General features: G+C 32.5%; 1 protein-coding gene across 1 annotated transcript in view; it reads right to left on the minus strand.

The window, feature by feature from the left end:
* Positions 1–5,821: 5,821 nt before the first annotated feature.
* The window catches only part of LOC125060801 (sialin), a 59,263-nt gene continuing 45,367 nt past the window's right edge, over positions 5,822–19,717 (minus strand). The window contains exons 9-12 of the mRNA XM_047665879.1: positions 9,191–9,338; positions 8,158–8,298; positions 7,855–7,940; positions 5,822–7,204 (exon numbers count right to left, since the gene is read on the minus strand). Of these exons, the coding sequence (XP_047521835.1) occupies positions 7,037–7,204; positions 7,855–7,940; positions 8,158–8,298; positions 9,191–9,338 (543 nt within the window). The 3' untranslated portion in view covers positions 5,822–7,036. The remainder of the gene's footprint in view (positions 7,205–7,854; positions 7,941–8,157; positions 8,299–9,190; positions 9,339–19,717) is intronic.

The raw sequence follows: 19,717 nt of genomic DNA on the forward strand, positions 1-19,717 counted from the left end.
TTGTCATTGCCTTGAATAGATAGGTTTAGGTAAAGCACTGAGCTTTTTTTAATTATTTGCACTTAGTTCCTAAAGGAATTGACGGCTTGGAATTTACCCGAGAGGAAATAATATTTCGTTTATGCAGTGTTTCCCAAGCTTTTTGACCCATGCCCTTCCATCTGCCCATCCTTAAAATTAAAAATTGTTCCCTAAAAGTTTTAGAAAGAAATTACTAGGAAATTGTTGACGGAATACAGTAAATAAATTTTCAAAATATATAAGAAGAAAATCGTCGAAACCATTTTCGAATAGCAATTAACAATTAAATTGCCCCCTGCGGGGCGTGGGCGTTGGGAGACTCTGGTTTAACGCAAACGAGCATCTGTTTCTGAACATTTTTCTATTTTATCGAAAATTTAAGAATGTTTTTATATATTTTGTTTTGAAGTGCCTAACAAAAGTATATATATTATGAGAAAATCTCGGTGTAAAATGGAAGGTTGAAGGTGGATCAAATGAAATGGTGCCTATTTAACTATATTTAATATTATTAAAGAATTCGTGACAATTTTTTTTGTTTCCAGCCATATTATCTTCAAAAAAACTTATCTTAAATCTACGTTAGATTCGCTACACAGATGTATAGAAAAATTGTCATGAATTTGAATCAAGCGCACCTTATTTTAATCTAGTCCTTACGCATACAATGCACTTATTACCTCGTTTTTTGCAATTTCGAATAAATAATTGAAATCTCCGAGAATTTCTCGCTTAGATTCCTGTTATACAGGTTTGGTGATACTTTTCGCTTAATTGATACTGGGTATAGAGACAGAACAGAACTGAAATAAAATGCCCATACGGTGAAGGGAAACATCTTATGCCTTCTGGTGCATATAAAATTGGGCTTAACAAACAGATAGAGAAAAGGAAAAAATGAGAACTGATTTGGATTGACTTCCGGAAGGTTTATTTTGCCTCACCTTGAACTCGGAAAGCTGTAAAAAGGCGTCATTCTCTCTCTCTTCCTTTTTCAATAAAAAATACTATGGTTGCGACATATCGTCAAGTTTAAACCAAAAATTATTTTTATTTTCGTTGTCTTTATACCCGGTAGGTAAAAAGTTAATTTTTGAAGTGAAAACTGCTCCTTTAGGTAAGATTAGGTCAATTTAAAACTTTATTGAAGTAACATTGTTAACGTGCTATCAGCAAAAGCTTCTAAAATTATTACATTTTATAGAAAATTGTTGGGTTGGGTTCGATTCCCGGGAACCTTTCCTTTGGTTGGGACAAATTGACAAACCATTTCGCGATGTTCGACTTCAAAATTAATTTTGGAGAAACCAGTGGAATGCAACTAGTTTTTTCAATATCTGAAATCGCTGATAGTTCGTGTAAAATAGTTTTATTTGAACCCACCGATTGCTTTAAGCGATATATATGTTTTAATCAGCTGAACTATGTAATAATTGTTGTGTAATTATAGCGTTGACCAAATTGTTTTAGTAAATTGTTAATTGTTTGTAGTCTATTGGCGTAAGGCACAGACACGATGTATATGGTGTGAAAATAAATGCTCATGCTTCAGTGTCTCTTAAATTTCAAACCAAACTAATACAAATTCTTATTTATTATGTTTTATTTACGTAAATTTATTAAAACAGTATGTATTTAAAATAATCGTCAATGTCATGAATGACGTCAAAAAATAGGTTTCAGAAGTAAATATAATCTATGGCCCCATTTTGACATTTAGTTAAAATTTACAGAAGCCATTGACACTATTTTTATACATTACCTATGCAATTACAGTGTGACATTCTTTTCTTGGGCGGTAAGAGCGTCGCTGTCAGTATTGCCAGTAAATAAAAATTAACCATCATAAGGGGAAGAATTTGAAGTCATGCAGGCTAACCTAATAATTTATTGAAATTTCTTAATAAAACAATGTATACTATTATCTAGAAAATACAGTTCTAGGCTTAAATAAATGAGACACAAACTTAGGAACAACTAATATGATAGGTTTTGCTACCTGTACTATTAATAGTAATCAGAACAGATCGATAATTAAAATTTTGCCATTGTAATTAATATTGCAAGGAATAAAAATAAATACGTTTTGGTTGGATTTTTATTAGATGTTAGTAGATAGTAAAATTATTTATTGTACACTCCAAGAAATTACAGAAATTAAACACAAACATTTCAAAATGGCGACGGTAGTACTAATTTCAGCCGCCGGCCAAGAAAAGTATCTGGCACTAGAACCCGTAATTAATACACATGGGGTCATTTTTAAACGTCAATTTATCTGATTATTGACCTTTGCGCAATAGATATTTATACATTTTCTACACACGATAAGATTCTCATTTGCCTAAAATGGGATTAAAGTGGAAAACCCATATTAACTGCAATTATTAATCGAAATATATTTTTTCATTTAACAATGTAAGCGAATTGGTGCTTTTAAGCAGAAATGTAAAAATAATTAAGTTTTGATCACCATTAGACTATGCTTAGCAATGTCAATAATATGTATTGCACTCATGTGATATTTATGGATTCGCCATTTTGAATTGCATTTTGATATAGGGAAACTATTGTTATGATTAAAAATACGCGCATAGAGGTATTGTTATCTATAATAAACGATCCGTTTTCTATAACTTGTCGTAATTAACCTATATCAAAATGTATTTTAAAACTATAAGTCTTCATTCGCAGAATTAATAATAGTACTCCTGTGATAGTTCAAGCGATGAGACACAAATCTGCTAGATGTTGCAGCTTTTGAAGTGATCGAGATGTGTTAACTTGCCTTGTGTAGGGAACGGTAGCTTCGTAGGAACAGCTAGGCTGTGCTAAACTGTTTATTCAATAAAGTATCATAAGTTATGTCTGGTTTTATTTTCTCCTTTTATTTCCAAACCAATTTGAAATAGACATGTGTTCGTACTATGTTTATTAAATCACTAATTGACATTGATATACAAGACGAATAACATGAAAGTAAAAGGCATATAATTTGTATACATAATGTATTACTTGTATATTTTTGTGGGAAAAAGATTATAAATAAAATACTTATTCATTAGAAAAAAATGGTATTTACACAGACTTCTATTATTCACGCATAATCAACCAACAGCCTTGCGATTCTGTAACTCACTTTTCGAACTCTCACATCGGTTTTCGCAGCGGCAGTCGAGCTCAAATCAGTCGTGAGGCAGTCATTTTTCGATTTGGCATTCTGATAAGGAGGGAGCTTGGAGATTATTGTTTATCAGAATGCCAAATCGTAAAATGACTGCTTCACGACTGATTTGAGCTCGACCGCCGCTGCGAAAACCGCTGTGAGAGTTCGAAAAGTGAGTTACAGAATCGCAACGCAGTACGGTACTAATAGGACTGCTATATTTTGACTAATCGAAGTTTAGGTGCTGGCAACATTGAGGACGTGCATTATATCGATCTGCTGATCTGTTTACGGCTCCAGAAATGCCTTTGCCCTGCTGTTTCAGCTACTGCACTCGCTTGAGATCGGTGGGTACAGTAGTGCCCGTGATGCACGACGTGGACAAGGACTTGCTGATATTACCCTCTTTAACCCCGCCACGGGGTGTAGTAAAAAGCATTTCTCAGCATTTGAACAGCACTCCCCAGAGAACAAAAAGTTATCCCACCGAGACCCTGCATCAGCTTTGACTATGCACAGATGTTGCTGCATAGTGTCAGTTGATCTGAACAAATACCAATAGAAATGAAACGATGTAGTTATGTATCGAAAAATTTTTCTCATAGAGACTGGAAGCAACGGGTGTCGTGTACTTCAAAAGTCGTTACATGGTCAAAACCAGTGATATGACTTATGTTTGACGTGAAAAATAACAACACGTAATTTTGTGAAAACTTTATTGAAAAAAAAAATACAAATACTTCATTGAGACTACAAGAGAATTCGCATTAAAATGCTTACAAATTTAGCTGAAGGTAAAGACATCGAAAAATTACGAAACTTAATCTAGCCATTTTAATATTATTTTACATACAAACGAATTTTTCGATCTTTATTATATAGCTGATTCTTCAAAGTGGCGAATAAAGACCTTTATAAACTTTTTAAACTACACATTATACATGTTTAAATAATTAATGGTATTTTACCTACTTATAAAATACATACATTAATGCAAAATGAATTAAATATAAATTATAATTGTTTGCAATTGATTGTTAGCAAAAACATACGAAAATACTGATCGAAATTTAGGAACTTTAGCCATTAAATTCGAGGGAATATCATAGACTAAGCAAAACGCCATAGACAAACCTCTTTATCACAGTTGTTGAAATGCAAACGCAATGCATTCTTCATTGTAATAAAGTTAAGTGCGAAAAATGGCTTCCTCTTAATATCTATGTCTTACGTTAGACGAGACTTGTCTATGGTTTGGAGTCGATGTGGTCGTAACACAAATTATGTAAAATATTATTTTCAAAGACAAAAAAAAGATACAATGCGTAAAATGGACTTGAAAAAATTAATAAATCACATAAATAATCCAATTGTTTCAAACGCAAATCGACTCCATTGATAACATGAATGGCTGTAGAATTCCTAAATACTTGAAATAGAAAAAATAAATAATTGATACTTATGAATACTTATGGAGAAAGTGGCCCCGATGGTCCCGGAAATTGTCAAGCTAATCTGTCAAATTGTGACGTTTTCATATTTGACAGCGCTCAAGACAGTGACTGAATTAACAGTGAATATAATTTTCATTTCCTAATATTTCAGAACAATCATAGTTTAATACGATTTATCAAACTTATACAAAAATTTAAAAGCCATGCATCTAGACGTTATCTAGGGATGACATTCAAAGTCTAGATTTAGCGATATGATTCCTTTATGACAGAAACGTATTAGATTTTACATACAAAAGTATACTAGGCTAAGAATTCTGAATTTTACGGTATATTTACAACAAATTTTGAACTGATTTTTTTGAACGTATTTTTCAATAAATCCTTTGGCTTACACATATTAAGGTCATAGCAGGAATAATTTGCAAGTAAGGGCCACTTACACTCCAACTTAAACTACTTGCCATTGAGTCGGGTTTCTCCAATCACGAGACAATCGAGTCCGTAACGCGCCGGGACGTTGATCGATATTGCCTATTTTAAGTGAAACTTCTTATTAATATACAAAATGTTTTATTAAATCCTCGTTTTTAGACAAATAATGGAGGGTAGGTGAGCAAACGTGTAGGAGCTGATGGCGCGCTGTCACTTTCTCTTTGACCGCCACGCCATGCGGACGTTGTTTTTAGTTTAACGAAATATTGTTTTTAGGTAATATAATTTTTTAAATTGGCTACTTGTTTATAATACCTATTCTAAATAAGTTATTTTGAGGAATTAAAAAACATTTGTCTGTAAGAAGTCTCACTTATGTGCGCGGCAGACGCAAACAAGGAATTATTTTTACGAATGTAAAATTAATTTCTTGTACTTAAAATTAAAAGCAACGATTTCGATAAATCAGTCGGAATTTGTTATACCAGACCCATGTTGCAATTAAATTTGTTTTTTCGATTTTGTTTTTATACGATTTGGTAATGATAGTGAAGGTTTATTGTTTACCACTAAATTTTGATATTTATGGCGTTGACACGTTTTTATAATTTTACATTTTAATATTCAATTTCAAAATCGATTAAGATTTTTTCATGGAAAACAATAGTTTAATTAAAAATAAAAAAGGTTGTCTGTAAAGTCTGTTTACGGAAGATAGTTTAACGTGACAACGTCATAACAAATTGATGAAATGATTGCATAAGTTTATGAATAAAATTGATTCATTTTTAATGAATTATCACTATTTTGTATGGATACAAAAAAGTGAAATGAAATCTAAAATTTAAAGGATAAATTTACTTTTATTTGTGTGTTGCCGCTGTCTTTCTTGTCCTCGGACGCATAGGCCAATCGAGTGGAAGAGAGATAGATGCGGCGCAAGCGTACAATGAGCGTAACGGGACAATGAGTCATGACTTTTCGTGCGTGGAACCGGCGTTCATCGATTTAATAGACGTTGTCACGTCAAAAATTTGACAACATAGGTCTGTAAAGCTACACTTAAAAGCCGCTAAAATGTACAGTGCCTTAAGGAAATTACCGAAGTATACCAATATGGTAAGTAAGAGACGTTACGATTAACAAACACACAGGTTTATCTGTATATGAAATTGGGAATGTCTATTATTTTGAGTTTTATAATCTGTGTTGACAATTGTCATAAATGTTAAATGTGAAAATATGACAGTTATTGCGTGTCTGTTACAACTGAGACTCCTATACATCAGTTTAATTTGTATTGATTGCCGTCAAATGCCAAGTTTGACACATGAGGCATAATTTGAGAATGATTCTCGCTACATTTAGGCAAAACCCCTGAACCAATTTGAATGAATTTGGATAATGTTGTAATTATAAAATATGTAAAACCTGTATGCCAGCAATCGTAACATATTGGAACTAGATTATACATGAAATTTGATAAATAAATAATTTCACTAAACTTTTGTCTTGTTTGTACATAACAGATATTCGAGTTATCCTACGAAAATGACGCTTAACTTGACAGTACATGTTTGAAAAAGTTGTTCTGAAAATAACTAATTTTGGAATTTATTTAATCTGTGGTCTATTATTACATATCAAAATGTTTTAACAGTTTTTATTGGATTCAAGTTAAGCAACCATTTTAATTAATAATAAATCAAAGATATAGCAGTATTTAAATTCTTTATCTATGGAGTCTAACAACTTTTTTTTTAATCAGCCATTTTGTAACACCAACATTCAAATTTGGAATCTACAACTATCATAAATAAAAAATACTGCTATAATCTATGACCCATAGATTTCATAGACTATATCCTATTAGCCAGAGACTACAGTATAAATGTTTATTAGCCGACGGTAGTGCGTATGAGCCAGTTATAGTCTATGATTTCTACTGTCTATGGACAATTTAGGCTTTTTGCTCATTGAGCGGTTGTTCCTCACGCTTATTGTTCTCGCTACTTGGCGAGTTCCAGGGTTGAAGTTCCCCTGACCCAAGGAAAGTGAACACTAAGGCCCCGAAAATATACGTCCCAGATAATATGAAGAATACTATTTGCCATTGGGAGTATGTGTTCTGAAAAATAAAAACTTTCAATTAATTTTGTATTTTTTTTTTGTGTTATCGAATAATTGACATATTCGGTAGTGGGCTGATCAATCTAAAATAAAGGATTACATTGTTAAATGCCTATATGATACAAAAATGTACTAGTAAGATCTGTAATGGCTCAAATATCTTTCATCCAACTTCGATTATGTTCCCCTTGGAGTAGACTCTTGGGTTCAAGTGCACAGGCGCTAATTTGAGATTTAAGTTGGCGCCTGGTATATAGTACCGGTGACCCCAGAGCTGGTATTTTCCTCACACAACGAATAAGTACGCAGCGAAGAAATGTTGCCAGCGTTAAACACTGGCGGGACTCAACTTTTTAAATTTGTTTTAATTTCTAATTTAAGAAAATTGTAAATACTGTATATTTGATTGTTATGTTTAGGTTTTAATAAACAATTATAATTTTAGAAAATATAGCTTGTAACATATACTGTAGATATAGCATTATGTATTATATGGTGAAGTTTAATAAATTAAGTATTGTCAGAGCTCACTTTAATTTAAGGGTTTTTTAAATTTCAAATATCTTCAAGTCTATTTTCAGCATGAATTTTACATTGTTTTGTACTTAAAATTTTCCATTTTGGTAAAACAAAAATAATAGAACTTACCTCGTGCTCAGTAAGTTCTCCAACCATGTAAGTCGAAAGCCAGCCGCCAATAGAAGACAACGTGTTGGCAATACCAAATATGGTCCCTGGAAAACACATGAATTTTAAATTTAAATATGTGTTGGCCTAGTGGCTTCAGCGTGCGACTCTCATCCCTGCCTGTGTGTGTGTCAGGCACTGGAGGCTGACCACCCACTTGCCTATTATATTGACAAATGATCTGAGGCCCAGAGGTAGAAACAAATACAGGAATCTGAGGTAGAGGTATTTATAATGTATGCACGAATACTGAACGCCACTTACCACTGAAGTTAGGCGCAATATCCAGCCCGTTGCCAAGGTAACCAGCAGTGACAGCTCCGTTGATTGTCAACGCCAGTGTGAAGATAGCAATGGACCAGATGCGATCGTGACCGAAGAAGGCTTGCGCAATCATAAGTATACCTGAAATGCCAGACATCATGAGGAATTTCTCTTTTGTTATTTTCATTGGTGTAAATCTCTCCCAATGATAGAACACGCGACAAAAACTTTTTTAAATTAAAAGGGGCAATCTTTAGTGGGTGCGTTGCCGGTCTTTGAGCGAGGAGTACACTCTAACTTTGAATGACTAATCCCCACCGGAAGTCGATTCCACAGTTCGCTAGTTCACATAAGAAAATGCCTTTTGAAACGGACTGTGGAAGACTTCCAGCCATCAAGGTGCTGTTGATGAAATTTTGATCGGTGTTGAAAAGAGGCAGAAGGGATTAATTCAGACAATCATAGTATATTATGTAGAATGATACACTACAGCCATGACGTCACATCGCAATTCAAGTGAAAAAGTCTTTTGTTAAATTTACCGCTCTGCCTTCCGTAGGGATGATTCCAGTTAGTGAGATATTCATTCTTTTACATTACATATTAAGGCTGAGTTGGCATCAGCGTGTGTCTCTCATCCTTGAGCTCGTAGGTTCGATCCCCGGCTGTGCACTAATGGATATTGTTTCTATGTGCACATTTAACATTCGCTCGAACGGTGAAGGAAAACATCGTGAGGAAACCGGCTTTCCTTAGACCCCAAAAGTCGACGGCGTGTGTCAGGCACAGAAGGCTGATCACCTACTTGACTATTAGATTGACAAATAATCATGAAATAGATTCAGAAATCTGAGGACCAGACCTTTTGACACATATTACCGCATTTAACTAAGCTGTGCTCTAAGGAATTTATTGTGTGAGTGTTAGTTCGTAGTGTCTTCGATTTACAAAAATTCCCGTTACCAGTTCCCGAGTTCCTTAATATTGATTGTTACATTAATATTCTAGCATAGATACATGTTAACTAAATTACCTGGTAAGCCCACAGCCAATGCGGTAAAGAGTTTCCTGGCTGTTGTAGTGGACAGACTACCACTGCGGCGTAGCGAATCAGCCAGCACTGATGACGCCAAGGCGCACAGGTATTTACCCAGATACGGCAAAGAAGAGAGGAGGCCATTCTGAAAAGGTTAAATATACATTTAAAAAATATATATATTTATTATGGAATATAAGATTCAGGTATCACTTATCACCACGTCATCAAATTGTTACGGTAGACATCCCTACTCATCGGCAAAGAAGACAGAGGATGTAGGCCGAGAGAAATAGCCGATATGGAAGAGACTGCTCCCGACCCGAGCGATCCTAGTGGGGGGGGGAGTTCACTTTCTCGTTTAATTATTTTTTTATTACATTTTTGTTTACCTAAATACATACATTTTAGATAAAAGAGTTTGTAACATATACCGTAGATTTAGTACTGTGTATGATGTGGTAAACATAAATAAATAAATAAAGGTATTTTACATTCAGTCAATTTTAAAGAGCGTAGCATGACTTGCAAGCCCTTTAATTTTGAGAATACATCTTACTACTTGATTAACGTAGACTTTCTAAGCGCAGAGGCAAAATTTACTGTAGTCGGATTTAAAGGCACCACCGCGAGGTGAAGAGTCGCGAAAACTTTTATTTAATTTTTACTATAAAATGTTAATATACTGGAAGATATCGCTTGAGAGCGATAAGGGTTAATTGCTCTCCTATTAAGTGTTCTCGTTGTATTGGTTTGTAAAAAAATAAATAAACTTGGTACCAAATAAAAATTGCTAAAACAATACAAAAAATAAAACCAGTTAAAAATTAGTTGAACGTCAGATTGGATAGTTCCTATATTATAATCCAATAAAGTCAATATACAAAATAGCTTAAGGAAAATGTTTTAAAATTTTAAATTTAACTCAGTTATCAGTACCTAGTCTATAAATAGCCTAGGCTACAAGTGCGTGGAATCCCGACCGGCGCCGTATTACGGCTAGTTTTTTTTTATTGGAATTGCTGTTCGTTAACCCTGTCGTAAACTATTAAGCTTGTAGGAAAAAAGTTTATCAGCACGTTACCACGCAACTTCATTAGACATAGACATAACATTTATTACAAACAAAAACACACACACATAATAACAATAATCAAAGAAAATAATAAAAATATATAGAGAGATAACGTTTTTTTTCCTTTTCTCTTAAAGAACAAGGTTCGTTTTAAGTGTGTAATGCATGTGTGTTGTGGTTGTAATTGGCCCTGGCTCAGCATTATGCTGAGGAGGTGAATGTTCCACTGTTGACTGTGCGCTGGTCATTCTGCCAGGTCATTAGTAATTAAAATATTCATTTCTTGCGTTTTTGACAGTGCACTGCATACAAACGAAATCCCTGTCGCTATTAGACAGTACCATCGGTGTATGAGTGGCATTGTTCTCTAAATGAGTAAAAAAACGTGTGTGTAACAAGATAAAAATCTTTTCAAAAATTTTTCCCAAACGCGCCAAAAGAAGTATAACTTCAAAAAAACTAAAATGTTGACTATAGCTAGCTTCAGGGTGTCGGTTTTTTGTGACGGTGTGCGCGCGCATCGTAAAAATGTATTCTCATCATTTTTCCCTAACATTTCTTTCATTTCTCTCTTGAAAAACAGAAATCGAATCACTTCACGTAAAATCTCAAATATTAACTACCTGCTATATTATCCCCGAGTATATTTCTAAATATTCAGCCGTGGGAGTCCAGGACAGTCAGGATTGTAAACTTAATTGTTTGAAGTAGGAGTCAAGTAGTAAAACAAGTTTGATGGATGGTGAATCACTTGACGCCAGGCTACGGTAAACGACTACAGCGTGTGGGTCAGACCTTAGTGTAAAAACAGTTTTATCACTGTGTGAGACCTCTTTGGTCTTTGGTCAGTTTGTTCAAAAAAGTGTTTTTTTACTTTGTCGTTAGTGGTATTAGTGATCGTAGAGGGTAGATGAAATTGTAAGCTATATCATAAAAAAATAAAGACAAAAAAAATTTCTAAAAAATAAAAAATATTTTTTTGGGGTGGACACCCCTAATCACTAACGCCCGAACCCAATAACCTATCTCAATCCATAATCTACCATCTGAGATAGTTTGATCCAAATAATTTTAATCCAAATGTTGTAACAAGTGTGCCAATAACCAATCGACGGATTGTAATAGCCATCTGTCGATACAAGCTATCCATGGGAGGTCGGATCGGTGTCTGTAGATAGACCTTTGTAAGAAAATGACAGTTGACGAAAGCTCGATTTCAACATTTAATTATTTTAACAGATTTTAACTTTACACCAGTTTTTAAATAAATAAAAAAAACTGTTTGTTATGTTTTAAATATAGACATGTATATTCTAATGTTATTTATACGGTTTTACTTACTTTATTTGGTTTACATTGATTATAAAATAAGAGTGAACTCGGTAAAACGGAACGAAAAAGAGCATTTCATCCGTCGCCAAAAATGAATTGTCTTCGTAGGGTTTGGTTATTGGGATGCAGATAGGAGATCGATCGACTATCACGGTCTTATCTCAGATTATTTTCAATCTGAGATTGTGGATTGATTATTGGGTTCGGGCGTTTGGAATTTGAAAGATAGATAGTAGCCGATTCTCAGACTTACTGAATTAAATATAGTGTCATGTCAATAAAAAAATCATAAGAATCGGTCAAACCGTTTCGGAGTATGAGAACAAACATTGTGACACGAGAACTTTATTTGTTACACCTAACTCCACGCTTTGCTTTGCTTTTGAGTGCTTTTAAACAGGTCTAAGATTCAATTAAGTTAATAACCTTTTCCTTATTTCTTAAACATCAAATATATAACAAAAAGCAGGAAATAATTTAGTCGCGTCCAATCGTTTTAACAGGTTTTTTTCTGTCAATCAACATAAATCAACTAGTCTAAGTTGTTTTATTGTATTAATAAATATCGTTTAATAACTGTACATATAACATAGTTTTACTTTTTTATTTATATTTTACGGTATTTATAATATTCTTAACCTTTAATTTTATAAACCCTAAATTTATAAATGTTTCATTATTATTACTATATTGTGTAATAATAATGAAGGGGGGTACCGGGTTCGATTCCCGGTTCGAGGGCAAGTTTTAATTTAATTAAAATTTGTTCTCAGCCTTTGGGAGGGTTGTGCGGTACTGGGCTAGTGCCTAAACCGTACATGGAGGACATGATCGAATTTCTAAGGCAAAAAAAAAGCACGAATGATAAAAATCTCATACTTGACGCTGGCTAATGCACAAACCATGCCAGAGCCATAAAAAAAAATAAAAAATTCGTTGACAAAACCACACAACAGGTTTGAATGAAACAGTGTTAGAGAGGACCTTATGTCGTGAGAAAAGGGTTTGAAAGGGGGAAAAGTTTCTATGGAGATTCGAGGTGAGTTTTTGACGGTGACGGTATCTTAAGAAATTTAAAATACTGCCTCAATATAACCACGCGGAAGTAGCAAAAGCTAGTTGAATATAAATAAAACACCATGTATACTTAGAGCATTAGAGAGTCTTTGAAAACTTAATAAACTAGATATGTTAATTAGTAATTACATACTATTGCTATTAATAAGCGGGTGAATTGACAATTATAATCTTAACTTTTGTAACATATATAATTAGTTATTATACTTGTGATAATTTAATATTATTTCTTTATTGACGTTCAGAAGTGTACACTGAGTTACCAAAATGAATAAATTTTATGTAAAAACATGCTTTTTTTTATTATTTCTAAAAAAAACAAATAATTCAATAAAAATTTTATTAATCCTAGAACCCAACAAACAAACTAAACTAAATTTTATACTACATATTAGAATGTATTTTTGATGCATATTTGAAATTATGTACTTCTCAAGTCTCAACCGATTGCACAACAAAAGCTTTAGTGGTTTTTATTGATATTTAGGCGTATTTGAAGTTCCTCGCATTCTGTAAGAGTTGGCATACGTGACCTGCGACTTCTTTCTTTTCCATTCGGGTGCTTTGTAACTAAAACACCCTTCTGACTAAATCATATTACAGTAACATATGCAGTATTTATTTCCAAACGCTGACACGTAAATGTGTAAAAAAGTTACTAATATTTAATAAGACCTTGTAAACCAATTCAAACATTTACTAAGTGTTAATATAGGATTAAACACGTAATTCACACGTTATCCGCTTTAAGTCGCTTGTTGTATTTGGCGATTAATATTTGCATATATGTACAAGGAAATCACGAGAAAAATCTAGTTATAAAAATGTGTTAATGTTGTGAGAAAATGTTAAATTTTATTTTCAAAGATACCTAGAGTTATTCAGAAACGAAACTTGTCGCTAAGAATTTTAAATAAAAATGTATTGGATTTTGACTTGTCAGAATTTCATACCAGTATAAAAATGAGATAAAAAAATAGCTATTACTTTGTATTGTATTCCTTTTGTTTTAATTTTCTACAAATGCTTTACTTTACTGAACACTGTTGACCTGGTGGCTTCAGCGTGTGACTCTCATACGTTCGATCCCCAATGCACTAATGGACTTTCTATGTGCGCATTAAACATTCGTTCGAACGGTGAAGGAAAACATCGTGAGGAAACCGGCTTGCCTTAGACACAGTCTACGCCGTGTGTCAGGCACAAGAGGCTGATCTATTTGCCTATTAGATTGCCAAATGATCATGAAGCAGATATAGAAATCTGAGGCCCAGACCCAAAAAAGTTGTAGCGCCACTGATTTATTTTATTAAAAAAAAAATGCATTACTTGGTTTTCGTGTTAGAGTATTTTCAAAGTTTTGAACCTTTTGTAATGAGATTTCATTTTTTGCTAATTTTTATAGTATAATTCTTGCTTGTTAAATATAATTGTAGAAGGAAGTAATAAAAATAGTCACCGAATGAAGTTTTAATTCTCCATACACATTCTAATATTCTTTTTATATTATGTGCATGTATTTTATCCTATATAAATAAAAAAGAATCGTAAAATATGCTGCTAAGCTCAAAACTCGAAGTCACTCACGAACAGTATTTTTTTTGATTTCTTGAAATCTTAAGAACTTTTTATGAAGATAAAAATTTAAAAAAAAATGTAATAACTTAGGTTTTCGGGCCGTGGGGTTTAAGTTGGCACGGTGGCCATAGAGCTGGTGCTTTCCTCGCTTAACGAATAAGTATCGCAATACTTTTTAAATTTGTTTTTATTTTCCTTTTAATTATTTTTATTTTTACTATTTAGGTTAAGAAAATTGCAAATACTGTATATTTGATTGATATGTTTAGGTTTTAATATACGATATACGTGAACTTAGGTTTTTACTACGGAAAAGCGAACAATCTCTATGAGCTTACATAGCAAAATATTCAATAAGTTGGTATGAAGCTACTAAAATGGCAGGCTAAAAAAATTTAAAGGCGAAACGAAGTTCGCGGAGGCAGCTACTATTACTTTGGACCTCTGTATAGTATTTTTATGTTTAAATTATGTCTGCAAGTCTGCAAAGAACTGGTTTTAATTATACCACCCATTTACATTCTTTGTTTTGTGACATTGTAAAAAGTGTTTATTACACTCCCTCTTTTAATGATAAAGCTGGCTCTGATACGTCTTAAGGCCCTATCCCAGCACGAATTGCTGTGTCAGTGTCTCGGGGCGGACTGCGGGGCGCAGTGGAGAGCTGGAGCACTGAGGCGCGCCGGCCCGTAATAAAAATTAGTTGTGTAAAACATTAAATTAATGTAATTTTATCAATATTTTTTCTGAAATGGTTTACTTGGCGTGCGATAAAATATATCGTGTCAATGTCAAGATCATCTTCTATATACATTTTCGTCATAAAATGAATTCAAAGTGTCAAAAATTGGCCATGTTTGGATTTTTTTTCTATCAAACGAAGCTATTTAAATCGTGTAACGCTTTCAAAATGGATACATAAACTAATCAACTCCACCATATATTTTTTCCATTCGCCCTACTTCAAGAAACGATGACGAAAAATGGAAGGAAACAATGTACTTTTTTGGAGTTTGGCAACTAGATCGGTCCTTAAGAGAGCGAATGAAACCAGCATATTACTCAATATGTAATAAGCTAACAATAAGGACGCTTGCATTAGGCCCTAATGCAAGTGAATTGCAAAACACATCCTGTCATTTATCACCATTTCCTGCCGACCAACCGGTTTAAGCAGATTCGATTGAGTGTATTCTTAAACGAGTACTTGTGTTTAGTATTACACGCATAATTTAACATTATAAAGTCGTTTCGCCGAAGATGGCTCGGCTCCTAGGATAGATCACTTTAAAAAAAATACAGTTATGATAATCGAAACATTTGAAATTTCGCGGGTTTATGCTACTAGTACCATAGACAATAGTGCAAGTCTGTTTCATCACCGGCGCGTCGCCATTTTGAAGACAGATTAATTTAAGATTAAAAATTTAATGTTTTAATTACATTCTTGGGACTTTGGGACTTCATTTCCCCTTATATGATTACGTTTGTTTGTCACTTTAAATCTTGTATTTTATTTTTCTTGTAACAATTGTATTAGTGTTTGTAACTAAATCTAAAATTGGGTCGTAATACATTCGCGTTGTTGAAGATTAACGTTCGTTGAAAAATTATGAGAGTAAATTTTTACGATGCGCGCGCACACCGTCACAAAAAACCGACACCCTGAAGTTAGCTATAGACAACATTTTGGTTTTTTCTATTATTACCGTCGTTTTTTCTACAAACGTAGAATACAATTTTTGTAAAGATTTTTATCTTGTTACGCCAAAGAAGTATAACTTCTAAACTCTTTTTTTTTATTATATTGGTATATAACCAAAAATATTATTAAGGTTACAAAACTGTAATTTATATAATATTATCCAAAAACATATCTAGTAATGATTACACAAGGCAATAATAATTGAAATTGCAATTCCGTAAATAGCACAATGTGACAAATAGATTGTTGATCAAGGCGCGTTTCAAACTAATAAAACCATTAAAGGTTTGCTGTTTGCACAAACGTAGGGTATCCATCTTAGTTAGAGAAACGGGATATGCGCAAGCGCACATTATGCTATTTAAACATTTGTCCTCGATTTACGTGAGTAATACAAATTTGTTTAGCTTTATAAATATAAACAAAAAGACATTTCCGCTGACACAATTAATGAAAAAATCACACTCTTTAAATTATTAAAAACAATAACTAACCTTAAAATATAATAACTAAAATATATTATTATTGTTTTTGGAACGAAGTTCCTTATCGCGCGTTTGAAAGGGGGCTAGACGGAAAAAATTCTTACAAAAAGTTGTCACGACACTTTTTGCTATAGTAAGCTATTGTAAGCTGTGCGGCGACGCATGTTTCTCTCTCTCTGTCTCTCTCTCTTATAGAAAGCAAGCCAGATATTTTCATTTTTATTTCGCATTGAACAGTGTGGTGTCGCGACGATTATTTTTGTTGAGTGTATACAGGTTTTTTGTAAATAATAAATAATAATAATAATAATGAATCCTGACAGTGTTTCTGCACAAGTTCCGGATATTTTACGAAAATTGAGCCTACTGATTAAGTTTATATAACATTATATTTGTTAATAATAAAAAAAATATTATTATAACTTAAAAAAAATAAAATTTTATTACAATTCCTTCACTAATTAATCGAAAGGAACTTCGTTCCATCCGGGTGTCCCTTGACTCCTCTCAAGTTTTTATAATTAAGTGTGTTGGTAAATATTGAATTAAATGTCACTTTAAATTATTTGAAGTTTTAGTGTTGTATTGATATATAATGTTAATAATTGTTTTCAATTATCTGTTGTAATTGAATCCGAGTATTTTTTTAAATTACACAATTAATTTAATTAATTACACACAAATATACAATATTTACAATATTCTTAACCTACATAGCAATATAATAAATAAATATGGATATATTTGGTCCCTGTGGCAATGTGCCTTTAATGATGTCGTTTCCTCGCTGTATAGCGATACTTATTCGTTGAGCGACAAAATCACCAGCTCACTGGTACCTTCCAGGCCCAGTCCATTGATTTTTACATTACATTATATTTCGTAACTCTCGAAACATGGTATAGACGAAATTTCATTAAAGAAAAATGAAACAGAAGTGTTCTTTGTTTAAGTTTGATACCACCCTAAATTTTTGTTAGATATGTCTAATTATACGGAATTTTATAAGCTAAAGAACTATTCTGATATTTTGGCCAATTAGTCGAATTTTTGCAAGATTTTTCATATACACCTACCGAACTACATAATTTTGTTTTCTATTGTTATATCACACCTGTTTCAGTTGCTTGTATATATTAATAACAAACATTTCCTCTTTATAATACTAGTGATAAATCCTTAACTTTATAGCTACACTAAGATATATTACCATAGTTTAAAGCACTGGTGTCGGCGTCTATAGGATATCGACTTTATGGTAGCGTTAAAGCGATAAAATATACTTCTAAGTATATATTATGTAGTATTTTTTTCAATTCTAAGGTAAAACTTGTATTGCGTATTACTTTCAGACAAATAGAAAAAATAATGAATATCAGAACATAATGTAGATAACTTAATGTAAACTTATGAACGTTTCTTTAGTCTAATAAAAATAACTCATTTAATCATTAATATTAATAGATTTGCTTATTTTTCAAACCTATCTAAAATAACGGAAACCGTGTAGAAACCTGCCTTCAACTAATACCTGAGGCTGACCACTTGTTGGCTGATGCAATAGGGCTGGATGCTTACGTGAGATTTGTTTACTCTTACAATTTCAAGAATTGCCAAAGAAAATTCAATTCAAGCGTCTAAGACGCAGAGTTGGAACTTTAAGAAGTTTTGAAACCACAAGATGTAAAATATACAATATTATTTTAATTACAAAACTGTATTATGAAATTTGTTTGTTTAAGGATCAATTTGAGGTTAATGAAAGGTTTTCAAAATGTTGACATAAGAAAGGTAGTTAGCACGTTTCTGTAACTGAATGTTTTAAATATGTTTATGAGTAAAGATACACCAAAAAAGTGTTTTTTAAGCTAATTTTCGTCTCTTCTGTCTTAAAGTGTGATTGAAAAGAACAGATGAGTACTTTAGCTTTATTTATTATCTTTGTTTATATATATGTATTAAACAACAACATACACTAAGGGGATTAATCTTGGTGTCTGAAGGGCTTTAGTACAAATATAGTAAAATTGTTATCTTGTAAGTATAGTAAAATTCCTTGTAAACTAGAATTAAAAAAAAACAATTAATACAAAAACCGAAACGAAAACATTACAACAAACAGAGAAAAAAGAAACGTTTTTATACCTACATAATATTACATCTTAATAGAACATACTTTTGAACATGATGAAAAAAATCGCAAACACTTTTCTATAATCAAAACTCGTAATAATCTATCGTAATTATTTATGTTGGTATAATGCGATGATTCTTCAATCAGATCATATGACGTAATTTCTATTTATAAAAATAATTGTCTTTATGTAATAAGAAGTACTGCTTTATCAACTTCTATTATATTATCACTACAGTAATCTTATCAGATATCAGATAATTATCAGTAATAACTATAAAAACACTATCATCCGATGATTACATCTGAAGAGGCAAAGATATATTTCCTGTTATTTATATCTGACCTAATAAAAACAATTGTCTTCATTATTTTATTTTATTCATCTATTTACAATTTCAAATTAAGTGAACATTCTGCAATTTAGTAAAGCATGAGGCTATTTTTTCTAGTATTTTCGCTTTAAAAAAACGTATTTGGGCCGTTCAAGTATTACGTAAGCAGATTTACTGGAATCTATCCCCCCTCCTCCTCTTGTCAGCATAAGTAAGCAAAGCTCCCAAAAATAATTGTACATAAACGTAGTCATTTTTTGTAGGAATCCTCAAAAGTGTGGGTAATATGTGTAAAAATGTAAATAATCGTATTAATTTTTTGTAGGAATCCTCAAAAGTGTGGGTAATATGTGTAAAAATGTAAATAATTACTGTTACTACTTACTGACGTAATCACCAAGTAAGAAAATCAAAGACCCCCCCACCCCTATAGTGCTTACGTAATACTTGAACATCCCCTAATAAATACATAGTTTATTTTCAATTGAATATTAGGATATTATTAGAATATAATTCCTACTAAAATAGTTTTAAGGTATACTACTAGATGTTTAGAAAAATAGACTAGTTTTTTTTGAGGTGAAAATATTAGCTAAACTCAATATCATGGTTACCCTACCAAATTCCCGATTAACGCGACATTAAAAATATCTTATCGAATCGAGTTAAGGATGAAAATAGAGTCGGAAGTAGGTACTATATCTTGATAACGTACGGATGGACATTGAACTTACATGGAATGAGCTTTAAGGGTTTTTATCGACTTGCGTTTATTTAGTTGTTATATATTTTTAAGTCCTAAC

The sequence above is a fragment of the Pieris napi genome, chromosome 22, assembly GCF_905475465.1.
Source record: "Pieris napi chromosome 22, ilPieNapi1.2, whole genome shotgun sequence".
NCBI lineage: Eukaryota > Metazoa > Arthropoda > Insecta > Lepidoptera > Pieridae > Pieris > Pieris napi.